General features: G+C 39.8%; 1 protein-coding gene across 1 annotated transcript; it reads right to left on the bottom strand.

Moving 5' to 3' along the window:
• Positions 1-626: 626 nt before the first annotated feature.
• Positions 627-27,215, bottom strand: mfng (MFNG O-fucosylpeptide 3-beta-N-acetylglucosaminyltransferase). Its single transcript, XM_085409223.1, has 8 exons — positions 26,475-27,215; positions 21,039-21,084; positions 19,654-19,756; positions 13,436-13,589; positions 6,339-6,424; positions 4,390-4,555; positions 4,226-4,311; positions 627-794 (listed from the first exon to the last, which is right to left on the bottom strand). The coding sequence occupies exons 1-8, from the start codon at positions 26,856-26,858 to the stop codon at positions 743-745; spliced, it is 1,077 nt and encodes a 358-aa protein (XP_085265349.1). The 5' UTR covers positions 26,859-27,215; the 3' UTR covers positions 627-742.

The following is a 27,215-nucleotide window of genomic DNA, read 5'->3' as shown; positions in this document are numbered from 1 at the left end:
GGTGAGCGGTAGCTAACATTCTTTAATCAAAAACTCAAAGAACATAAAAACCCAAGCTTGTGGCGAGCCTGCATGATCGCGGGGCAGACGGTCAGCAGAGTCTCCTGAGCCTAACATGGCTCTCAGTTAAATACCTTCTTCAAGATCAAAAGGCAGTACACAGCTGTTTCACACTTTAAGGTTCACACTCCCTTGCTCCCTCCCAATGTTTACAAAAGATTCTTCCTGTGGAGTTGTCTGCTTCCCTCAACTTCCTTACTAGACCCCCACCATTTGTCTTATAGTATGAGTGTGAAACATGTTTAAAAATCCAGTGGCACCAAGGCATCATACAATAAAATAATGTGATTAATACATAAGTAAAAGAAATTCCTATAGACTCAGTGGACCAGCCTTGCTAACTAAGCTTGCTACATTAGCGCCTAATTTCTGAATTTCACCCTCTTCTCTTGTGGCTCTAAAAGACGAACACAACAATGGCCAAACATTAAATCATGTCTTCGGAATGGAAGTCCAAAAACAGATGATGTCTAGATCCCTCTTTTACAGTCTGTGTTGATCAGTGGTAGGTGAGGCGTTGTGGAACACAGATAAGTCTGAGTCACCGTTATTCCTTCTGCATCCAGAATTGCTCCACCAAAATGAATCGGTCCATTTTTCTGCAGGTAAAGGTAAAATATTACATTCAGCTGGATACCAGCTTTGTCTCAGGTGCTTGGATGTGGTCGTCTTTAGGGGGTACTCATGGACACCAGCTGGTGAGGGGATACAGGATGCAGTGGACAGTCTTAAACCTGCAGAACACATAAGTCATGATTAATAACTCAGAGGTGGTTAACAGCTATTGTTAATGATGGTGGGGGGGGGAAGGCTTTTTCTCTAAAGGACTGGGTGACACCTATTGGAATTATTATTTTTAGTAAGGCACTGAATCTTATTGGCTCCTTCCACACATTTCCCTGTGTGTGCACAAAGCTGAATGATTTAATAGGTATCAACTCACCACTGGTGACAATAAACAAATCACCTGGAAAAGAACGTGTGTGAATTATTATCCTTACTTTTATCATTCTTTTCTGGGAATGGGAACTTCTGAAATCTATCTATTAAATACCAAAAATGGCCTGCACAAATATCTACAGCAGCAAAGATTACAGCAGAGCATCTGTGTTTCTTGAATGTTATGCTCCTCATTCACAGTGTGATAAAGCAGTGGGTCCTAAAGTGCTGAGATTAATAAATAAAATTAATAAATAAATATTACACTAACATAGTTAATTCCTTATTGAAAGTCAAAACTGTATTCTGGCTAAGATGTATATAAACATTTTTAAGAAAAAGCAGGCTCATGAAAGTCAGCCCCACTTGACAAAGTTAAATCTACAGTGCTGCTCATTAATGTTATAAAGGTGAAAACTGGGTATTTATAGTATGCACGGTGCGCTGGGTCGTCTGTTGATTTGCATGTGTAAACACTTATCTGTGGCTCTGTACTTTCATCTAACAGCAACTGCAGAATGTCAACTAGAGGGCATCTGATGAATATCTTGTGCAATTATCCATTAATAATTTCATATTTTCCTATTATTTATTTTTACTTCCAGAAAAGAGATTATGTTCTGGCCCCTTTGAGCTAGAGTCGCACAAGGGAGAACAGGGTTTGGAGACCACAGCTGGACAGCAGGACCAAAATTATTGTGACTGTTTGCAATGACCCTGCATGTCTTTGAAATGGTTGCTCCGAAGCAGGGACCAAGTCTGCAGAACAATTCTGGTGTGTCAGGACGGCGATAAAACAGAAGTAAGATGGAGTCAGTTTATTTATCAGTCTGCAACTGAATATTGTTAAGCTGGAAATTACATGCAATCTGTTTGTGATAATATGGCAATTAACGGCAACGAATCAGCAAGACCTGCAGATCTGTTGCCATGTGCATACAAAGAAATTCATATTAAACAGAAAATTGCATTAGCTGCTTATATTCAGAGTGCAGCCTGAACCTCAAAGATTTGAAACAAAAGAAATTCCAACACAGAGAGAAGTGAGTTAACCGCAAAATGACTTAGGAGATCAGCAACCCTGCTTTTATATTGGAATATAAGCTAAATAAATAACCAATAACCAAAATAAAGCCATGGTAACCAGCAGAATTGAAATGTTTCTTAGTTGCAAGGAAACATTGCCAGAATATATTGATATTATATATATAAATTACCTAACATACAAGTTCAAACTTGTGTGAATGAACCATTAGTTTGTCTGTTAACAGTTGGCAGGAAAAACACCATTTTTCCATTATATACAGTTCAAGCCTTTGTACAGACAGATGAACCTGTGACCTACTCCTCTCAGGCTGAAGGGAGGGCAAACACAACCGTGCACTAAACCAGAGGATGGGAGCAAATGGAAATGCCACTGTGAAGCATTTGTGGTGATATGTTCTTACAGCTGAGGATGAAGGAAACCGGAAAAGACAAACACATCTGTTGTTCCATTGTGTTACATCAAATTGCTTTTATCTGGGAGTGAAGATAGAACAAGATCAACTGGAGCCAGAGGGCTGTCATGCCTTAACGTAAGATCATGAGAGACAAAACTGAAAACTGGAGATTGGAGCTGGAGATTTCTACAGCAAATACCTTTAGTAAACAAGAGCTTTATCACTGAAGACGCACAATAAATGCATAAGCCTAAAATTATAATAATTATAAAACACTTACAGTATTTTTTACATATTTATCTTATTTTATTAATTGTTTAGGGGTTTTTTGCGGTGGAGAAAGTCGTTTTTCCATTCTCAGTAACAATATCGATATTGTCCAATATCACACAATATCGATATTTTTTGGTATATTTAATTGTGAGCATTTTGTAGACAGACATTATGTCTCCCCTTGACAATTTGGTATGATAAGGTAAATAATAAACTGAAGGCTAAACAAATGACGTGTCATTTGTTATGTGCATTTGATGTCCTAAATCCTGGAGCTTTTCATGATTCCCTCTGCTAGATATCGCCATCAGGTCAAAATGAGGCCCATTACTGCTTTGATACACTTCAGTCAGATTTTAAGGCAACTGCAGCACAGAGTCGAGTCTTCCCTGATACTAGTGCTCCTGTGCTTTTAGATTAGAGGCACTTATCTGGGCTGCTCTTTCTGTAACGAAACATTGCTGGACCACAGGGTTTGTAGTTGTCCCTGGGAACCATAATTCATAACGCGTGTCCTTGACCTGTGATTCTTTTGTGACCTTCACATCAAACCCCCATCTGCTTCCGTTTAACCTGTTCCCATGTGTCTGAATAAGTGACGCATCCAGTGGCTCAGGAAGGCCGGCAAGTTGATCCCTGATTGCCTCCTCGGGCAAGATACTGAACTTTTAGTGAGTCCAAGAGCAAAAAGAATGCACGGGGAGAAGCTGCTAGACATTATGCAGCACTACACTGCATAATCATACAGCATTCATCTGTTGAATGGTCTTAGTAACGCTCATGTTTTATGCTGTTTTCACACATCAGTAGGGTCATATTGTGGGGTGCAGTAACTTTTGCAGACTCTGAGGGGAGCGCTGTTTGTAAAACACGTACTTGGCATTCATAGGACAGAGGTTAAAATGTAATGCTCTGCTCAAGGAGTGAGGCATTGTCCTGCAAAACAAACCTTAACATTACTGTGACACAACCCTGCTAAATTGGCCAAACACATATTCAAAATTGCTTTGTGTAGTTAAAAATTACTTCTACTAAATACGGGGGGGGAAATGCAACCAAAAAATGAAAGAAGAGAACTCAGGTACTTTGAAAAAGCAATAAAATGCCTAGAGACACTGTATTCACGCTGAGAAAAAAGCACAAGCACACAGAGATACAGAGCTCTTCTTACATGATCCACTCTATCTCCAGTGCCTCGACCTGGATTTTTATGCTCAGTTTTTGGTCATTATGTAGTATCGCAGTTGCACTCATGATCATTTTAGACTATGTGAGTATTATAACCTGTCGTGTAGTGGTTTTGGCATCCAATAAGCCTTTAAAACCAAGCCGCATGAAAATCCTACAATAATTAGAGTTTGATCCATTAGTCTTTAAAAGCGACATATGTTTTTTTAATGTTATGTCATTTATGTGCAAAGGGAGCCAGTGGAACACTAAACACAATAATGTCAGCAAGGACACATTTCTTAGTACCCCTCATTTACGAATGAATATTGCGAGAAACAAACCTGGAGGGATCGTCCTCCTTCGAGAAGCTCCCTTTTACCTCGATGCTGTTCATCTTATTCTCGAATATCCCATAGCTCAGTGTCACCTGCAGATTAGAAAACACATGAGAGTAGGAAGAAGTGCATTTGCTTGGACACCTGTGTATAAAACCGCCTGCTACTACCTGCTGTGGTATGCTTCTCTGGCTGATGAGCAGCAGGTTTTCCAGGTGTGAGTGGAATAAAGGACAGTGGACCATGGAGATTCCCAGTCGCTTTTCCACAATAAAGCCCACAGTGCAGTCATCAGGAAGACGGATCTTAGCTGAAGTTCTCATGAACTGGGAGCCACTGACATACACAGGGAAAAAGAGCCTTTCTCAATATTTTCTCACATAACAGAGTGTGCAATACATCCACATTTACTGTGGGAGAAATTTAGCACCATAAACTGTCCAACCTTTATCTGAAAACATGTGGTTGGGCCCATTGACTGTTTACTGTGCATATTTTACTGCTGACCTTTTCCAAAGAACTATTTTAGATTGGTTCTCTAGCTCTACCTGTAGCCCTGGGCAGCTATTAGTTCCAGCTCTTTGAGAGAAGTACAAATACAAAGTTTCAGAGACAGACTGAGAAACCAAAAAGTCAAAACAGATACAGCACCAATTTTGTCAGTCAAAAGATTAACAAATTGCTACAAGATAATTTACAGAATGAAAATCATGTTGTAGTTGTCGTAATCAAATTAGCCACTGAGACCATAAACACAGCAATAAATAATTTTGGTGGAAAACCAGTCCTGTTGGTATTTGGAGCAGTAAAAAGTAAGAGGAGATTTATTAAGATTCGCAACAAGCAATTTACTCTAACTCTGCTGATGTAGCAATGAAAAAGTATCTCTTGTGCTTTGTGTTTGATTTGACAGCATTAAGTGAACTGATGAGGCAATGCAGAGGTTTAAGAGCGTGTGTAGGAATTTCAGTTGACCCCGTGGTGTACAGAGCAAAATGACACAAGAACAGAGCAAACGGAGCGATGAAGTTGGCTTTGGAGCTAAAAAAAAAAATCAGGTCTTAGATGGACATCAGGCAAAGGAAGTGTATTTTGATGTTTGTTTGTTTTTTGATCACGGTGCTGATTGCTTTTATTCTGATCGATGCATTTCCATTAATAAACTTCAAAAACAATGTTTTCTCCAATAAATTTTCACTATACTCCAATGAAACCGTTACAAATTCAGGACCATGGACAGCGCATCCATTTTTCATGAGCTCGTCTGAGCTGTGCTCTAAAACATAACCACAGGTGCATCACAATATGTGAGATATAGATCACAGATACACACATAAAAGATTCCCACATGAGATCTGCAAATCCTTTTCTTTCTTTTTTTAACTAAACAAATCAGAGTAAAATTGTGCTGGTACTGTTGACCTGTTGACACCACCAGTCTGAGAGTATAGAAATAAACCTTTGTCATTTCCAGTTGTTCTGTCTCTTGAAGGGATGTAGTTTATTTTAATGCAAGAATGCTACAGATCACGATGTTTACAGTCTTACATCGGAGTCTGTCAGTTACTGAACATCATCTGTTAATGTGCGACCCTGCTCTAAATTGATTGTCTCTTGGCAGGTGGGGTCATTTTTCTATATTTGTCTATAAAGGGACGCACAACCAGAGAAGTCGCCCCCTGCTGACCGTTAAAAAGAGTGCACATTTAAGGCATTTTAGAATCTGCTTTGCTTTTTCAAACCAGAGGTTTACTTGTGTTAGCATTTATGATTTAATTAGTTTAACGTTTGGTGCTTTTTCCATTAAAACTGATGAGATATGTTAAAACAAGTTTATATCATTGAGCATTAATGCAAGTTCCCTACAACAATGTAAAGAACAGGAGGTCGTCTAAAACTAGAAAATCTGCACACTTATTAAACAAGAAGCCATTTTTACAAACAAATGTTTAAAACCAGTGAAAAAATGTGTAAAAGCCCCAAACATGTTTGGTTTGAATTCATATCAGCATTACATAGATGCAATTGTCTGTGTGCTTGTGTTTTTTTTCCTCACTGTCTTATCATCATCGTCCCTATAAAGCACACACACACACACACACACACAAATTGTAAATACCTGGCCCACGGAGCCATCTTCTCTGCCAGTCTTCGACTCAGGCAGAAGCCTGCTCCACCTGTTGCAAACCAGAACTGCACCTCCCTCTGATAGACAACACACAGAAATTATTAAGAGATACCGTATAAAAATAATCACAAACTAACAAAGACTGGACTGGGTGTCGTATGAGTAAAAATGCGGTTCCAGTGGAGATATACCACAGTTTCAAACCATAAAGGAAACAAAAACTCCACCTCGACTTTTGCTGCAACATGTTGTGACAGTACAGTAGACAGAACAGTCACTGAAGCGCTGCACTATTCCTGCTGTGGTAAAATGTGCTTATTAACCATTGTAAAGTACTATGTGAAATATTAGTGCTCTGCAGAGGGTGCAACTCTGGCTGTGAAATGTCACTCAAATGTTTCCAAGGAAAAACTCCTTTTAGCCGCTTCAGACTCACAGTAGATGCTGTTTCCTCAAAAAGCTGTTTAAAACACATTTTCTGTGCTTTGAATGAACTATTTAAAAATATACAGATACATTTCCATTAGACATCTACCGACTTAACCCTTTATATGGCAGTCGTTGTTACCGAGTGTTATTTGAGCATGTTGCAGAACTTTTCTTTTTACTTGTGTGACTTTTTTCAAACTTTTTTTAAGATCAACACTCACTGCTTGGGGTTCGCATTTTTCTAAACAGTGTGTATACATAGACTATAGGGAAAAAACACACATTGTCAGTTTTCACAAATATAACACAAAATGAAAGCGCAGCGCTGTCACAGGAACCTGCTTCACTGTACTTGGTAAAGCTGCTGTAACATAGTAATGATGTCCACTAAGATAATGCTGGTCATTGTCATTTTAGTCATTATCCAGCCAACTCTGAAGGAAAACAGTGAAGTGTAGATCTACTGAAAAAACATATATTGGCATAGAAATAAAAAAAATATATATATATAAAAAATAGCATTGCACCTGGTGTGGGTGCCCCTTATAATTGCATGTAGGTAATTCAATCGAAACTACCCATATGGAAAAGATATATATAAATCTTATAAAGTTTGTATCTGTCTTGTGTGAAACTTGTATGAAAAGCATATAAGTGTGAAAACAGATATAAGATCCCTTGAAAAATTATATAATGAAACTTGTATGTTTTGGATACTTACTAAAACAATGTATGAAAGTAATGCGAAAGTGGCCACTTTCATGAGTAAATCATGTAAGCCTTATATGATTTACTCATGAAAGTGGCCACTTTCATGAGTAATCACATATAAGTTTTTACTATTTCTTTTCCGTATGGGTAAATAAATTACAATACTGAATTACTATCTTAATTTTAGCAGTAGTAAGACTGACAATAAACCCCAATAAATGCCATTTATTTATTATAAACCTGCTATGATGTCATAAAGCAAACAAAATCGAATATCTCACAGTTTCTAGCCAGAAAAAAAAGGTGAAATGTGTAAAAGTGGGTTAAATTTTTATCATTGGATAACTGTCTGTATGAAGCTTTGACAAAATCCATTTTACTATGAATACTACTGTCCTATGTTTATAATAGGGTGTGTTTTAGAACACAATGTGGCTCACCTGGTGCTAAAAACTACAAAGTAACCATCAGTAGTGAACGTTTTTTAGGTGAACGTTGTGAAAAGTAAATATGGTGACATCATTATTATGCCACAAATTTCACTAATCTATACTTTCTAGAAATCCAACACAAACAACATCTAACTCAACATCTAAAGCAACTTTTGAACTATATAATCCTTCGCTCTTATCGACTTATCAGTTTGGGCATTATGAGCCCAACTGTAGGAGCAGGTAAGTGCGAAGGACCCGATTTCATGAATTCTGGAAGAACACTGAAAATTACAATTCTCCAGATCATCACTGATTGATTAGACACACTGTTGCCACTATCTGTCACACACCTGATATTTGCTGATTGGCTGGAAGAAATCCATGTACAGTAGTTGTACCACCTCTCAGTGATTTATGGGGGGGGGGGGGATTTTGACGTCCATTTAAGGTACCAAATATTATTTATGGCCCAATAAAGAGCTAAAGCCTTTAAAAGCTTTGGTTGTATTAACTCTTTTAAATTGTGTTTACTTTTGTTACACACATATAGAGACTCACACCAACAGACATACACACATATACTCATCTGGGAATACAGAACACAAAAAATACAACACAAGCTCACACTGAATGTTATAAATATTTGCCACCATTTCACAGACACACAATACCTCTGCTATATCAGAGGAAATCAGAAGAGGAAAAGGGCCTCTATGACTGAACCTAAGTGTTCACGGTTTCTCTTTCAGGCGCGTATTAACTGCTCTGGTTTCCAGTCTGTTATGAATAGTACATCTTTATCTTCTAACTTTGAGCCATTTCTCAAGCAACTATTGTGTTTTTCCTTCTCCTGTTGCTTAAATTGCTCAGTTGATATTTTGCCGGGGTAAATGTGCTGCCTTGTTTTCCTGTTTGTCACAGCAGGCAGATAAAGAATTTAACTCATAGAGCGAGCTGTAATTGCACAACTAATCGGGAGCTTGGAAGATTTCTTTCCCTTTCTGTTCTTCATTCTTCTCTTTTTACCTCCTGTTCACTAATTTTCTTGTAAAATTTAACATGTGAAAAATGTACTTGTCCTTCCTTCCTTTACTTTACTTTAATTTCCTCTTTCCTGTACATCTCTTCAAATAAACTTCTCTTCCTTTTTACTATTCCTCTGTTTTTTTTTATCTCTTCCCCTTCCTTTTTACTTCCCATTCCTTCCCACTCCATTCCTTTCTTTTCCTCCTTCCTCCGATCATTATCCTTCCCGTTTCACTATAGTGACAGGAAATCGGAAAAAAACTAGGCAGCAAGATGTAAGAAAATGAGATGAGGAGACAGAGAGGAGCCTGACATCGCCTTTTTTTTTGTTTTCACTAAAGGGAACAGAAAGAAGGAAGGAAGAAGGGAAGAGAGAGAAAAAGCAAAGCAAAGATTAATAAAGATCTATTCTTCCCTGCAAATGGCTGCAATCAGAGCAGAGAATGTGACACGAGGGAGACGGAGAGAGTCATTTCAAGAAACGAATGAGAGAGACTGTAAAGTGCAAGAGGGAAGCAGAGAGAGACAGAGCACGACACCCTATTCAGAGAGCATGCTGGAGTCAGGATGCTCTTTAACTCAATAGCAGCATTAATTCTGTAAACTCAATAACACACATGCATACCAATGTAGGCGCACGTGCGCCGCACACACTCATGCACACACACGAGGACATGTGTATTCAGAAGAAGATGCTGCTGACCTCAGGGGGAGCCCCTGCAGCAGTGGAGAGTGAAAATGAAGAAAACAGAATGGATGGTATGGATTTTGAATGGCAGCAGTTAACCTGACTTGGGTGAAACTTGACATAAAACCGATAGGAGCAGCTTCAGCTTTGTTTTACTGTTTAATGGTGCCTGCAGAAGACCAGCAAAGCCAAAGATCAAAAAGAAGAGAAAGAAGAGAAGCATGATGGATAGACAAACGAAGGAAAGGAGGGAAAAAGGAAAATGACCATCAGAAAAGAGTTTTTTTCCATAAGCTCCTTGTGTAAATTACATGTGATCGACAGACTCCAGCAGTTCTTGACAGGGACGGTGTCCTCTGACATCAGCTGCTCTCTCTGCTGTGTGAGCAGGAGGGAAAACCCTGGCTGCTTTCATTCATCTCATTTTTAGTTTTCCCTCTTGATATTGGAAATCTTCACTCTGTGGTGACCCATCCTCTTACCTTTACAGCAGCAATATTTTTTCATCTCATCTCTAGGATTTGTTACTCATTCTATAATCAGCACCACTGACATGCATAATGCTAACAACTTACTTTATGTACCATCCATCCATCCATCCATCCATCCATCCATCCATCCATCCATCGTCATCCGCTTTGTCCGGGGTCGGGTCGCGGGGGCAGCAGCCTAAGCAAAGAGGCCCAGACCTCCCTCTCCCCAGCCACCTCCTCCAGCTTGTCCGAGGGAATACCAAGGCGTTCCCAGGCCAGCCGAGAGATATAATCTCTCCAGCGTGTCCTGGGTCTGCCCCGGGGCCTCCTCCCGGTGGGACATGCCTGGAACACCTCACCCAGGAGGCGCCCAGGGGGCATCCTTGTCAGATGCCCGAACCACCTCAGCTGGCTCCTTTCGATGTGGAGCAGCAGCTTTATGTACCATAAAAATAAAATGTTGCCATGGTAATGATCATGGTAAGAGATATGTCACGATGACCTTTCTAGATGTCTTCTCTAAGTTCCCCTCACTGAGCACACAGGACAAACTTATGTTTAATGTGCTGATGCATCACAGTGATCTGAACTCTGTCACCTTTTGACATTGAGTCTAATAACTGAACTGAATTAGTCATTAATTCAGCTGAAATTTGAGGACTGAATGTCGTACTTGGTTCCTGTAGTGCTAACTACCTGCTATAGCATTAATTGCTAATTGTGTGTTGGCTCTAAGGGAACAGTGGGACAGCTTATGTGGAGGAATACAGAGCGAAGACACCAGCATGAAGAGAAACATATATGTGTATATATATTCAGGTTTTACACTCGTGTTTTCACTAACCACGTGAAAATTAATGTGACATCAGATCATCCTTCCTGTATGAAGGAAGGCATACAGGAAGGAAAGTGCTTGCTCATAGGGGGTCATATGATTGTTGGGTTTTTCTCTGTATCTATGAAGCGCCTTGAGGCGACTTTTGTTGTGATTTGGCGCTATATAAATAAAATTGAATTGAATTGAACTGTAAGCGAAGCGCCAGTTACAGCAGTCATTTCATGCAGCGCTGTAACATCAGCAGGCAGTCGCATCTATCTAAGCCCGCCGTTAAGGCGCAGGAAGCCGCCGCAGCACTCCCCTGAACAATAGGTGTCACCACACAGAAGATACCGTCGTACACTTGTCTCTTCTGTCCAGCTCCAGGGACGTGGCAAGCAACTGCAAGATATCATATTGCAGATCTACATTTGGTCAGTCAGCTTTTTCCATAAAGGCTTGCCATCTTTGGAACACACTTCCAGCCGAAATCAAATTGATTACAGACATCAGATCTTTTACATTAAAGGTTCAAATCTGGTTAAAGGGAAATCCGAGATGTAGTCATTGGATTGATGATAATTTTAATTTAATTTTAATTTATTGTTTATTAATTATAATTGTATTTATGATGTAATTTGGTTTTATGAAAATGTATGTTTTATTGTAAAATGTATCGATTTTGATTGTAAACCCAACAAGGGACAATTGTTGAAAATTAGCAATAGCTATAAACTTATGTGCGTTACATCAGTTTCGTATTTTTGTACTTGGACTATGTTAAACTGCACTGTCCCTTTTAAATAAATAAATTCAAATTCAAAAACACCATAAGGCTCCAGTAACACAGGCTTAGAGACTGGGACAAATGTCTATTCCTAAACTGGTTAGTAAGTGATTGCTGGCAGTTGCTGGCAGCCGCAAGGTAAAATGGTTTCAGAGGTACGAGGTGCTGCAATGAATGGTAAATGGACTGATTCTTCTACAGCGCTTTTCTACTCTCCCAGACGCTCCAAAGCTCCAAAGCGCTCTACACAACATGCCACATTCACCCAATCACACCCATTCTTACAAGCACTTTATCTATACTCAGTGCTATCTAAGTACATTCACACTCCGATGGATGCATTGGAGAGCAACTTGGGGTTAGCTCCTCCTGAGCTACAGCCACCCCCAATGAAAACATCCATGCCATTGATTTGATTGCTAGTAGATTGCCTGCAAGATGCCGGCTTGTCTGAAAGCCTCAGCGCTGTGCACTTTTACTCTGAATACAAACATTCTCTATTTCTGGGTTCATCACACTCACTACTAGTTTGTGAGTGTTTGCAGATATGTAACTTCCAGCATGGGGGACAATATGCACACGGCGTCAGATGTAAGACGTGAACACAAGCAGAAAAGCACTGAATCACAGCTGACCTTGTTCACATACAGCTATAAATGATTTTGTTTTGTTTCATTCGTGTTCATGAGTGGACAGATTCCAGCTGAACAGCTAAAACCCTAAAAGGTCATAACATTTTCCTGGTTCTTTACTCCCTTTTTTAACTTTCCTTTAGTTTTTGTGAGACTCTTCCATGTGAGTAAAGCCAGTTAATGGAAACAGTAGGATGGTATCATTAATTATACTAATGGTTATAGCTCGTGTCTAAAATGATTTTTTTAAGTACAACAAATAAATATGAAGAGAAAGCTGCTGGTATTACTAGCAGGGGGCCCAGTTTGGGCTTTTACACACTAGCAGAAACCCTTTGTTACATCCAAATAGCAATAAGCCTGACCCAATTAAACATGTTAACATGTGATTTCTTGAAATTGGTCCTGTAACCGTTTCCAGTAAGGATCAAAACTGTGAAAATATTTCTGGTGGAGAACGCATTAAAGAGTCGAGCACTCTGTGGGTATTAGTCGAAGCAATTAACCTTTCCAGAAAGAAGCTGTTCACTATCACCGCAAAACAGAGCGAAAAAGGGACACCGTGAAACAAGGACAGAAGGAACGAAAAAAGAATCCATGGAGTGAGAGAGCACAAACCGGAGAAACAGTAGGGTTGATTTAATAACAACAAGCAAGTGACATAACAGCAAATAAGAAAACATTGAAAACAAAGGAGGAGAGAAGGAAACCAAGATGGAGAAAGATAAAGAATCTCAGGAGGCTCACTGGAAAAATTAAATCTGCGGACGGCCATCCTGCTCTAATCAATGATCATTCCACATTAATAAAATTGAGTTTAGAGTTGCATTATGCTGTGCTACAAAGAGTATTTTTTGAGTGGATGTCAGTTTCCGTCTTTAAAATGAGATGTACTGAACGTGGAACTGTAACCAAAACCTTCATGTTTTCGTCCCTTTTTGCATATTTAAGAGATTTTTTTTCTTCAGGGTGCAGTTATATGCTCCTCACTAAATCACGACTTCAGCATGTACTTTGCAAAGCTCAGCCAAGTCCTAGTGCTAAGGTTGACTCTGCCAAGAAACCTAAAATACTCATGAGTGGTATCGTACCGTTGCGTTGCCCTCCAGCAGTTCATGAGCAGTGATGGGCTTGTCCAGGCTCGGCTTGCCCACGTAGATGTCACCTTCCTGGGGGAAGGCTGACAGCAGCGAGAGGAGAGCTTCTGGGTTGACATAGTTATCATCGTCCACATGACAAAACCACCTGAGGAGCGATCGGTGAAAGAAAAGGAAAAATATTCATTTAAAATGTAACCGTGGTGCTGGGTTTATAATAATAGTTTTCTCAGCTTCGCTCCATTTCTCCTGTTGACATTTGCAATCAGGCGGAAAAAAAATCTGAAGACTAATTTTCTTCTTTGTTGCTTCCACTCTTGCAACAGAGAAATGAAAAAAGTCTTACCTAAGTAATGCATTTTGCATCTGTACTTGAAATGGCGATACCTTACACTGACTGGAAGAGGAGAAACGGAAGCGGGATGAAATTCCTCAAACCAAGTGTGATCAATGCTGTAACCCCAAGTCATCTAGTTACCCATATGCATGTATTTACTTGTGGTTGGATGCCACAGCAAAAATATGAGATTTTCTTTTAAGTTTGATATTTTAGGACTCCATGTGAAAAATAGTTGACCTTTGGTCATATAAATATCCTGAAGCCCTTGCAAGCCTATCTTCATTACAGACATTGAAAAGAAAAAGGTTATGTTGGCACATAGTGCCAGATACTTCATCTAAATAGAGAACTGACAGCCACTTAACCACAAGATTTACAACAGAGACTGAAAAGCATTTGTATGTGCTCGTATCCTGCTGTTTGTGTTTATAGACATCACTGATAGGCTTTACCTCGAGTAACCAACAAACACAGACCCAGAGCTTGACTCAGCGTGTAGTCTTTTAACAGTCTCACCAACTTGTAAATGTGACTGTTAAATTCATGAGATCAGGTGAGAGAACAGAGAGAAAAGACACCTGGAGTCACAGCAGTCTGTAAACTATTCATATCACAGTTTACAAGGTACAGCATGTGAAAAAGAGTTTTTATGGGACTCTGTGCTGTGCAATGAGAAACTAAGTAGTAAGTACTTAGGAATTAAAGCAGTAAGCAGCAGTCAGGTGCTGCTGATCAAGTGCACTTGATTAATTGATCCTCAGCGAGTACGAGCACCTCTATAGAAGCAGAAGGTTTGGCAGTTCGCTGGTGTGGAGCAGACAATACAAACAATTTGAAGTCCATCATTTGTGCAGTGAGAAAAATAATTCACAAACAGAAAACATGCAGCACAGCTGCCAGTCTTCCCTGGAGTCAATGTTTCAGTAAATTTATCCCAAGGTCAAAAAGTGCAATTCTCAGAAATATAGCAAAAAAAAAAAACAAGCACTACAGCTCAGATGCCACAGGCCTCAGGTACCACGTTCAATGTTAAAGATCACGACAGCACAAACAACCGATGGCTTGTTTGGAAGGGTTGCAAGGGGTTGCCAAGCACGATGGTGGAGGGGTGATGATTTAGGCTTGTTTTGCAGCCACATTACCTAGGACCTTGGAGTCGACCATGAATTCCTCTCTACACCAATGTATTCTAGACCCATATGTGTTCTTATATCCAACAGACACACAAAATTGGTTCGTAGAACAGGACAATGATCTCTAGCACACTAGTAAATACACAGCAGAGTGGCTGAAAATGTCAAGGTCCAGACCTCAACCTGACTGAAATGCTGTACATAAACAGAGACATTATATGAGACAGACATGGAAAAACAGAAATTGACCCCAGACAGCAAATCAGCATCCAATCTTTCAGAGCCAATCACGTTGCTTTGCTGATGCCTGCATGTCGTTGACATTCACGGCTATGCACTCGCAGGCACATTCTTAATGAAGCAAAGATGTAGGTAGGGGTACTTATCACATTTCTTGGCTTATTATATCCATAACATGGCTTAGCATGGAGTTTGTTCAGGGCTCTGGTAGAAAACCAGAGACACTGATTGTGTCTGCAGTCTTAACTGAGGCATTAATAAAGTAGGACTTATAGGGGGGGGGGGGGCTTTTCAATCCCTACTTTTAGGCAGAGTCACAAACTTATTTAAGGAATGTTTTTCATCAGATTTACTTGAAATATTTTTGTGTCCCAATTAGTATTAGAATTAAAGTTATGGCTCTATCCCCACTCATTCAGACAGTGTTCTTCATGAGAAGGATGTCATTGTGGCTCAAGAACGCCTGTGAAGCAAGATATCGTGTCCCTTTCAGAGGGAACTTAATCTTTTTGTGGAAGAAGAACATGATGAGGTACATCTGTAATAATTTACTTCAACTTCTAGTTAACTTCTTCAGTTAATGGTAGTTGTTAAGGTCACGTGATAAGAGATAAGGTTGTATGTGTAATGATAACTCTTGGTTATCTTGGCAGATCATTCTATGTGATACTGTCACAAGAGCTCTGGAAAAGCTAGCAAAGAAATGTTGAATTTGGGCATTTTAATGGGAGAAGATTTAAGATCTTCTCCCATTTTGAAGCTTTTTTCATCTACATTTGTTTTTGTCCTCACAGCTTGAATTGCTCTGTGAGTAATCGAGCTGTTTGATTTTTTTCTCTGCCATCTTAATGACTGGACATGATGTCAGAGCCTCATTCCAAACCAAACAGGCTTGCACTGCAACATCAGAGTCCAAATTACAAAGCTGCTGGTACCAAACTGAAGTGCTGCCTTGTTTCCTCTGCCATCCTAATTGCTGCCCAACAACAGAAAAGGCTTACTTCCAAACCAAACATCCTCACTTCCCTCTTGAGTGGGACTTGAGTGAAACTGGGGAGGTTTGTAAGTGTGCCTTGGAACCAATTTGAAAACATTTTCACTGCCATTCTAATAATGAACGCCCCCCCATTCACTCCCACCCCAAACACAAGCTGTTAAGTTTCATTCATTTTTCCATAGATCAGTATCAAAGGATTGTCAATACTTTATATTGTACAGCAGCATCAAGCAGCATTGTCTCGTGCATATTCAAGTCCCTAATAAACAAACTTTTCAGTTTCTTGGAAATATTTTAATCCTGTTTTTTTCCTGCTTCTTCTTCTTCTGTGATCACATAACGCACAAAGAGCTAATAAATACAACAATGACACAAGGGTAGCCTGCACTGTGTGCTAATGCAGTGTTCGAGACAAGGCATGAAATTGGAAAAGATGCAGACAAGAGTGTAGGGGATCATACATCATCTTCATTCTGGGCCCATTAAGAGCAGATTGCATTATTTTAGTTTTGCCCCAGTTGAAAGGTGTTATGGATAGCTGACAGTGACTGAAAGGTGTGGTTCAAATAAGCTCAGTGAACACAGAGGAGGCTCAACGCTGTCAGACTCAAGCCTCAAACTGAAGCAACCAGGGCACGGTTAATTTATCTGAGAAGTGATAGTGGGTGAATAATTAGTTTGGCAGCTATTGACTGCACATCCATCTAATGATGTTAGCTATTACAGAATGCAGTCATACATTTATCTAACTAATTAAGCAATTTCTGTATATCTGTTTGCTGGTTTTCCATCGATCTCAACATCCCCTTCAAACTTGTGCCATGTGTACTGCTAAGGACACGAGTCAGAGAAACGTAGAATCTGACTGGTTGTTCCCCCCTCCTTTGTCCCCCGGTTTCCCCTCCCTCTCCCCTTCAGCAAGGAGTTAAACAGTCTGATGGCGTGTGGGACAAAGGAGTTTTTAAGTCTGTTGGTCCTTGACTTTGGGAGAAGCAACCTGTCACTGAACAGACTCCTCTGGTTGTTTATGGCCGTGTGCAGAGGATGCCCAGCATTGTTCATAATGTCCAACAGTTTCTTTAATGTCCTCTTCTCTGCAACTGTCACCAGATTATTTGCATTTTTCTGTGTAATTTTGAGTATGTCTTACATTAAGACATGATGGGAATGTTTTCATTTATTTATTTATTTTCTCCCCGTTTTAATCTGTAGTGGTTCAGCCCAGAACCTATTTGGGCTGCGGCTTAACCAATTAACAAATCAGCCAATACCACCTTGTTAAATGTTAACTGGTCAGCTTGTATATTTCCTGAAGGTGTGATTGGTCCACTTGGATTTTTTTCTGTTTCCTGTTTTTTATTTAACTGTTTGACATTTTGCAATGACCCTGATGAAGGCTGAAACGCATTGGTCACTTAATAAAGCTGTTTCCTAATACTTTAAGTGTCGCTGGAGTCTTCACGTCATCAAGCATCAGCATGCTGTTTGGGCTTCCCACCTACTGCAGTTGCTAGAATACTGCCAAACAACTGTGCGTAAATTGACTGTTACAGTACCCAAGCCAGAGCCTCCAATTATCAAACCACAAGACATAAATTGCTGTATGTCAGGATATGTCAAGACCTACTTAGTCCCAATTACCTAGATGCCATTTGGGCAAACAGGGTGCTAGTTAAAAGTAACTACTTCAAAACTGTGAGAAAATCAATGTGAAATAACACACTACAAGAGTGCACCGGCTGTCCTTTCTCACCAATACGGTGAAGAAGAAAAAAAGTTATTATGTTTGTCTAATCTATGTCACCTGATGTCTTGGTAGAGTATTTAACAGAGGAGATGAAACAACTCCAGGCCTCGAAAGCAGGTGTTCTTCAGGTTTTAGATGTGTCCTTGATCCAACACAGCTGATTTATGTGTTTAAATTACCTCCTCAACATGTCTTGAAGCTCTCCAGAGGCCTGGTAACAAACTAATCATTTGATTCAGGTGTGTTGACCCAGGGTGATATCTAAAACCTGCAGGACACTGGCACTCGAGGCCTGGAGTTGCCTACCCCTGGATTAGAGAATCTAGCTTGATACCTTCTGTGAGGCAGAAACCCTCTGTGCTCTTAAGATTAGGCTTTAAACTTTCCTTTTTGATAAAGCATATAGTTAGGGTTGGATCAGGTGACCCTGAACCCTCCCTTAGTTATGCTACAATAGGCCTGGGCTGCTGGGGGCTTCTCACTGTGTATTTCTTCTTCACGTAACTCCTTTCACTGTCTATGTGTTTATGTGCCACTCTGCATTTTCAAAGTGTGTCCTTTGTCCTAGTCTCCTGTTCTGCCTCATCATTTTGTGTTGCAAGAAGCTCTTTAAACAGTTCTGTCTCCTTAAATAAGGCAGACATTTCATTCCCTATGCAGATACTCTTATGTCCTTGATATTATTATATGCTCCTGTTCCACATTCTTCATAAGTCACTGATTCAGTTCAATTCAGTTAATTTTTGTTTACATAGTGTCAAGTCACAACAATCACCCCAGGTGCTTTATATTGTAAACTAAAGACCCTACAATAATACAGCCCCAACATTCAGACAATCCCATATGGAGCTAAAACTTGGTGACAGTGGGAAGAAAAAAAGTATCGTTTGCACAGAACTCCCACAGATGCAGATTTGTCCCAAATAAATTAAACAACTCAAAGACAATCTTAGTGTTAAAAACACTAAGAGGAAGGCTCAGACAGACTTATCACAGCAGGTGTAAGGCTGTACTGGCCCACATTCACAGAATGCTACAGGACCAAAGATGATATTTGAGAGGAGGACCAGTGCCGTCTCCTGGCTGAGCACAGACAGACCACATCAGTACTTCAGGCACAAAAGGACATGGAAAATGAAAGTAGCCAGGAGCGCAGGAGAAACTTCCAGGCTCCTACAATCAATTAGAACCCTGAAGGAGAATTTTGGTGCAGAGGAAAAAGCCACAGATGAATGGATGGACAGACTCATTCATTTAAAACAGCAGATGGAAGAGGAAATGAAGGAACCAGAAAAAGGCAAAGAAATTCCTCCTCTTTCAAAGAATTCCAAGAATTTCTAAACAAGTCTGTCCTCCGAACCTAATATTAATAATATTTTTAATTATATTCATTTTATTACAAATGCATAAAAAATAAAAACATAAAAGGCTGTTCTTCATACCTTTACAAGTTGGACAGCACCGCACAGAAAAGGTAGTTAAGATGATCGATTAATGCACAGGTTATGCTTAAATAAATTCCAGTCTTTTAAACTCCTCAAAGATTACTGTTGTAATAAGTGTGACTGTAATAATCCTCACCTCTGTTTATGCCTCTGTAACCCTGGAACATAATTTACTTCTTTGATTTCTTGCCGCACTAAGTGCTGCTGTAACGGTCTGATTTCCCCACGGTGATCATTAAAGTTTGCAATCTTAATCTGATCTTTAAAGCCGGTGCAGAGAGGGTGTTAGACAGACCGTAATCGGGCTCACCTCTTGTTTGAGGCCATGAAACCGTCGTACTCTGCAGACATCTTGCAGGACAGAGCCTGCTGACTGTGATCAGACTGGCAGTCTGTTACCACCATGTTATAACCTGGTGACAGAGACAGACAGAGAGAGATGAGAAAGAGATACTACTGGATGCCATCTGTTTCAAAGCAGTTGCACATGGTTGGGTGTATTGATGATTATACCATTCTGCATGGTACATTATTTTACCATCAGCCATGATCAACCCTGTTTGTGATTGACAAGTGATATTAGAAATGGAGAGAAAATATAAAGATAGAGATGTGTGTGATAGAGAGTGAGGAAACAATATAACAGGGGTGAACAGAAGAAGGAAAAAACTAACAAGCTAACAGCATGAGTAGACAGCTCAGCCTCCACTTAACTTATCTATTTAAGACACTCCACGATATTTAGGACCCAGATTGAAAGGATTCCCTTCAATTTACCCACAGGAGCATTTGTAAAAAACAGTCACTGATGTAGGGTGATGAGGTCTGGCTTGCAGTCTGCCCAGTTGTCATTTTTACTCGGCAAAACAGACTAGAAATGAGAGGCCAGCTGGAAATCGAAGCACTGTTGCAGTCACAACAAGCATTTACAGAGTTGGTTAAGCCAGGGCTGTGGCTATGGTTTGGGGGTTTTAGTGTTTGTAACTAAATAATTGATGAAGTTACTGCTGTCGTGCCACATGAGTAAATGTATGCGCCTCTCTCTGTATGGGCATGCTCATATTCATCCTTCCTAATACTCTTAGGGGAAAAAAAGACTTCCAAAAACACAACTTCAGCTCCTGTGAGGTTATGTTGCATTCATTTTTGGTGACTCTCACAACATCTGGGCACATCTGGATTTATTGCTGCTCGATTAATATCAAAATGTCTGATTTTAATGTAAATTTTCGTTGCAGATTGTTGGAGAGTCCTTTAACTGCCTGCCTGCAGTCTCCACTTTGTGTCACATGTTTATTGCTGCAGTATGAGCAGTGGTGTTGATAGCGGGTGTTAGTGGCAGACTTTAAAGAGCAGCGCAGGAGCAATAACAAAATATTTCAACAGGGGATGCCTAAGGCAGCTGCCTAGTTATCCTGTAGCCTTGGGTAAGAGTTATGGGTCACTTCATCTCATTCCTGTGTGCACGCCAGTATTAGAAGTCTTCCTGATGTCTGTGGTGTTGCATTTGTACACTGTGGCATTGTCATCTTGAAACAGAGAATGAGCTTACATATTTAAGGTTGTGTGCGCCAGCATTATCTGAGAAACATCCCATATAAGGAATGGAAGACACATTTGCATGCGCCCACATATATAAATATTCTGATTTAAATCTAAATTTTTGTGTGAATGAGATTCAAGATTGCTGCTTACCTTCTGAAGTTAGGTCCACATCCTCTGTGTCTGTGAAAATGAACGTCTATACAAAAGAAAAAAGGAAATATAAAAGAAGATAAGGAATTAAAAACAGGAGCTTCGATTGGTTATCTGTCTTCTTCTCAACATCTGTAACACATCATCCTGAAAGTACTCTCATTAGAGAGCAAGAACACAAACACATCATATACTCACAAGGATCAATGGGATCAATGTGATGGAGCAATGCGACGTGACAAAAACAAGGTTCCCTGCTGTGAGCTAAAACAATGAGTCATTGTACACACACATACACACACAGCATCATGATCCAGAGTGGTCAGAGCAGCACGATATGGCTGAGTCAGTTTCTTCTTTGGCAGACCCCCATATCACTATATAGATAGATAGATAGATAGATAGATAGATAGATAGATAGATAGATAGATAGATAGATAGATAGATAGATAGATAGATAGATAGATAGATAGATAGATAGATAGATAGAAGAGCAATACTGACATCTAGTGGTGTGAAAATGTCAGCTTTATTGTCACAGCTCGGCTGTCTCAGGGCTGTCACATAGAGATTGACCAGTTACACTAACAGTCAATGTAAAATCAGCTATTAGCCTAGCATGCATGTCTTTGGACTGTGAGAGGAAGCTGGAGTACTTACAGAGAACCCACACAGGCACGGGGAGAACATGCAAAACTCCACCCAGAAAGGCCCCAGCTGGAAAGGGCCTGACATTCTCATTGTAATTGATGGTGCCACCCACTGCACCAATATGTAACCTGTTTTTTCTTTCCTTCTTTTCCTCATTATTTACAATTTTACAAAACACCACAATGCAGAAATGCTCAGATATAAGCAAAGTTGCAACTTTTCTTTTGCTCTGCTTTTGGTTGAGCCACAGTGAGTGTCTCTGGGGAAACTATATTCAGCACCTCCATTATTTCACCAGGAGCCTCATTTGCCTTTTTGTTTCCTTTTTGTCTTTTAACCGTTGTCACTCCTACAGAAAGACGTCAGACACTGAAAACACTGCACTCTTCAGTATTTATTCTGTTGCTTAGGGTGTGCAGGCTTCTCTTGTTCAACACTGTTACTGCTTCCATCATTCCTCTACCACGCTCTCTCGTGGAGGTGCAGCACTATGTAGATTGCAGTTGCACTAATACATGTACACACAGTATATGGCCAATAGCAGAAAGCAGTGAAACCAAGCAGTATGAAGCAGTTAATATGAACATACACCATTGTAATAATAATAATTGCTTGTTATAATGTAATTAATTAGCAAAAATGTTACAAAATCGGAATAATATTGTATTATGATCATATCGGATGATGTCTGGTAAGTCCCACTTCTAGTTAGTGAAGGCAGGGAGTTGTGAAGGAAGTGTAAAATGTGAACGAGAGCTCCAAAATTAATCCAGTAAGTTAACTTTCAGTCTATAAAATTGTGTAAGCTTCCAGGGAAATGCCATACTAGTGTTAATTTGAGGTAACTGTGCAAATTCATGTGTTTAAAAATGGCAGGCTCACTGTCTGACCGTTTTACTAGCTGTGATTATGTGTATTTTTCTCTGTATTTACATTAAAGTGAGTTTCCATAATATCCTCTCTGCTGCATTCAAAGAGAAAGGCTTCATCTATTCTTAAGTACACTGTTTTATTATAGCATCCCAGTCCATCAATCAAATTATAATATTCTCTATTCCTCTCGCTCGCTCTCCCGTTCTCCCTTGAAGTGACATCAAACAGCCTCTAAATCATTACTTTGGTCATTTTAATACAGCTGGAGCTCTATCCCCCCCCTCACTAGTTCTCCCAAAGGCCTTTTTTAACCTTTTTTCATCCCTTCCTGTCATCTCTCCATCACTGAAGCAGGAGAAGGAGGAGTAATGAGATACCAGGATCAATCCTCCCCCCCGCTATCATCACGACAACCACCACCACCTACGCCACTAAATCCTCCAGAGAAAATTTTGCCATTACAATTAGTTTCTCCACCTCTGGCCATAACTCAAACTAAAGCACCTGCACTGAAATCAGTCAGCCTGGGACGAGGAACGAAAACGACAGAGCGTGGAGTTGGAGCGGCTCGTAAACAGAGTTTGCAGGGACGTTTCACTGAGGTCAGGTGGGAATGCATAAATCTGAACTTGTTTTTCACACTCTTAAAGGGCTATTAAGTAAGATTTGTACCACCCCATAACACAAAATGACTGCAATATATCTTAATAAGGGCTCTGATCAATATTTCAGTGATTCCTTTGTAGTATGATGATGATAATCTGGCTTCTGAATCGGACATTTGGATGCTCAGTCTGTTCAACTGTGGCACTCTGAGAAGCTTGAATGGGAAATTTGTTGAGAGTAGAAGGGGGCAAAATCATTCTATAATTGTTATGGCCAAACTGACGCTGATACCAATGGCAGTTTTTGGGGAGTAAGAAAAAATCTGAAATTGTGAAACCAGGCACAGGGTCACACATTCTCGCATGCTGACTAACCGAAATAACAAAACCAAGAATAAATTGCAGTTAAAAAGTGCACAATATATAACCTGAACCACAGATCTGATAGCTTTATCAGTGAACTTAGTTTCAGGTATAAAACACTGAATCTCCATTAACAATTTAGAGTTGTAAGGTGAAATACCAATGATTTACTAAAACTAGTCTATAAGATGGCAACTGTCAAGGAACAACACACAGTGTAGCACTTTGTATCTATTACAGCATAGTTAATTATTTTTTATGACCGTGTGTCTGAATAATGCGCTACAAAAAAGGCACTCAATGTTTAATAGAAATAACAGAAGTCAAACATATCAAATGTTAAAAATCCTCATTTCTGTTGGATTAAAATGGTTTAAAATGTGATTTAAACATTTATAAAATAAAGAGACAGGGGCATGTTTACCACTGTGTTGCATCACTTCTTCTTTTGACAATCTCCAAGTTTGGGACTTGAGATGATGATTTGTTGTAGCTTTTAAAATGAGATGCTCTCCTGTTTTTGGTTTATACTACAATGCATGCTGCTCAGTAGTTAGGGGCATTCTTGTTTCATAATCCTTCATATACTGAGATATATATTAAAAGCTGGAAATTTAGTACCATAACACTTGTGCTTTGATGATATATTTTCTTCAACATTTATACTCCTGAAAAACTCCACCTTTCTAGATTGCTCATTTTACAGTGTAACAACTATTCGAAAACTTTTTTGACAGTTTGCTTTAAATTTTTAATGAGATAATTCTTCTCTGTGCATCACTCCAGATCAAACTTTCCACTCTGAATGTGAAATATCTCAGCTTCTACTGGATACATAGCCATAGAGTACACAGGAACAAAACATTTTAATGATTGAAATCCTCCTCACTTGTCCTCTTGCGCCACCGTGAGGCCAAAATTCTAACTTTTAGCATAAAACCTTTACTCCAAATGTCTAAATTGGTCATTAAAGATGTTAGCCATTTCTCCATCCACTTATATCTGTTTCCACCTCTGAGATCATTTCTGTTGTTGGTGCTGAAAGATGTGATAGAATTTTTTGAAGATCCGAAGCTAGACTGAGGCCAAGATCATATTAGGGATTATCACAATGTATTTACTGTTTTAGAGCTTCCAACAAGCTGTTGCCAGCTGCTGTCAGGTCTAAGCAGATTAGCTTCAATATTTTGTGGAAGCTGCTGCCAAGCTGGTTGACTTTTCACCCCAGGTGTGTGTGTGTGTGTGTGTGTGTGTGTGTGTGTGTGTGTGTGTGTGTGTGTGTGTGTGTGTGTGTGTGTGTGTGTGTGTAAGCATATGTGGGTATGGGGTTCATTCTGTTCTGCAATCAGCCCTACACTTCCTTTTCTATGACCAGCTTCCGTTTTAGTATTGTTAACAGAGTCACTACACGGCGGCTGCTTCCCCTCGGCTGAGACAGCCTGCCTGCGCAGCTTCCTGTGTATGCGTCTGTATGTTTTCATCTACCACTGGGTGTGTAGTTGCATCTTTGTGTCATTGTGTAGCTATAGATATACATATATAGAGAGAGATAGATAAATAAATATAGGGCCTGTGTGTGTGTGTGTGTGTGTGTGTGTGTGTGTGTGTGTGTGTGTGTGTGTGTGTGTGTGTGTGTGTGTGTGTGTGTGTGACTGTGTGCAGGCACTACCATCGACAAACGCTAAAGCAACATTTTGTTTTGTGTTTGCAAAGAGAAAGAGGAAGAGTATAAACCAAGGCGTCTTTAAAAATGTCTTTCAGCGCTCTGAGATGTGAAAAGAAAAGAAGCTAACAGAAATGTGCTTCCTCAGCTCTTTCATCTGGTGTCAAAAAGGAAATGAACTCTGTATGTACACTCTGTACACTGTATGTGTGTATTTAAATAGAAGAATCCTGAAATTTTAAATAGTGAAACTGCTCACTGACTTGCATATTTGACAGCACTGACACACAAACAGGCACAGTGGTCAATGAAAACCTCTAAGCCGATACAAGCGACTCAGAGTAACTTGGGTTGTTTCCAGAACCTAAAGGAAGTCTGATTTTAAAGGTCAGGTAAAGACAACTCAAACATCTTTAGGCTGATGCCACTGAAGTATAAGATAGATATGTTCCTGAAAAAATAAATATATTGTATTGTATACATGCCAGTAACTAGTTTTCTAAGTATAGTAACAGAAATTACCCAGATGAAGGAAAAGGGTGAAAAAAAATGTCCCAAACCCCTTTGAAATTCTGCACCACAAGTACCACCACTGTTGTATGTTCAAAATGTTGGATGAGCTGTAGCAAAAGACTTTTAAGCTGAATACCCAATACCTCACAGATCAGGCTTTCTAACAGGTTTGACACTCTATGCCAATATTTAAAAATAGACCCTTACATAGTCGTGAAGTGAGACGTGCAGACTGTAAAACCAAAACAGAACTGATTTCTTTATGTTACTCTCTGTTTGTTTGGGGTGTTTTTCTTCATGCTAGTGGGACAAGACTAGCATGAAGTGATCAACAAAAGAAACTAAATTTAACTTTAATGAGCCATCAGACCTGCAGCACCAGAGCAGAAAGGAAGTGAGTGTTTTCACTTCATCTTTAGAGTCATGGCACATGGTTTGACAGATCACATGTTTACTTTTTTCTTCTTTGTTTTGCCTGAAATATTTCTAAGAAATTAAACTCTTGAGCTTTACGTGTTATATCAGTTTCATTCTGTCATACCATTATAGGATTAATAAATGCATTGGAGTTCCTCTTTTATCTGTTTTGTTCACGGGTTCGGTTAAATCAACAGCTTCCTGTGATTGCGTAAATATTTTTAAACGAATGTTCTACTAAATATAGGAGAGAGTTTAAATCTTTTTTAAAAATCTGGTGGTTTGCTTGAATCAGGAGCTGCTGTGTGATGAGAAGAGTAAGATGTTTCAGGAAACAGACATCACACTCACGTGCGCTTTGGTTCTGGAGATCCAGGTCTCCAAAAGAAGCGCGAGGCGCGTCTTGTGGAACCTCCCGGTGGTTTTCACAGCTATGTAGACGTCCTCCACCTTCAGTTCGGGCTGGCTGACATGTGCGTCCTCGGGCACCGAGCGACCTCCATCGGCCAATGCTGTATCCCCGCTGCTTCTGGTACTTTTCGCCGGGTTCTGCGCGTCCCTGACCAGGAAGGTAGCCTGCTGGATGGTCCGGTGGTGGATCGCACCGGGTGATGGATGGTGAACCACTATAACTTTGGGAAGGCTGCTGGTTCGAAGCTGAAAATCCACGTAGAGAATGATGAAGAAGGTGAAAATTAAGACAAGCAACCTCCGGCGTATCCATCTGTTACGCATGGTAAAGCAAAATAAATTAAAAAAAAGAATCTCAGTTAAATGTTGTAGGTCATTTAAAACGTGCTCTTAGCCGCCTTATTTAAAATCAACGTCATTTTTTTTAAGTTCTGGGTTAATTTCGTAACGGGTCCTCCATCACTTCTTCGTCTTCCTCCTTTTTTACAGTTCCTCAATGGCCCAATTAACTGATAATTCTCACAAGTGCAGCTTCAGTTTCAGAGTCGTGTCAGTCACACACACGATCAGGGTCTAAACTCGTGTCTGCTGTGATCACATAGGCAAAAACTCGCATTTCCTCTCATTTTGTGCAAAAAGCCAGAAGCGCAAAGATGTATTTGACTTTCCACTTGCAGCTCT

This window comes from Rhamphochromis longiceps, linkage group LG6 (genome assembly GCF_057381845.1).
Source record: "Rhamphochromis longiceps isolate RC_006_pf linkage group LG6, R_longiceps_female_GT1.1, whole genome shotgun sequence".
In the NCBI taxonomy this organism is placed as follows: Eukaryota; Metazoa; Chordata; class Actinopteri; order Cichliformes; family Cichlidae; genus Rhamphochromis; species Rhamphochromis longiceps.
Note: the sequence above shows the minus strand (reverse complement) of the source record. Positions and strands in the feature narration are given on the sequence as shown.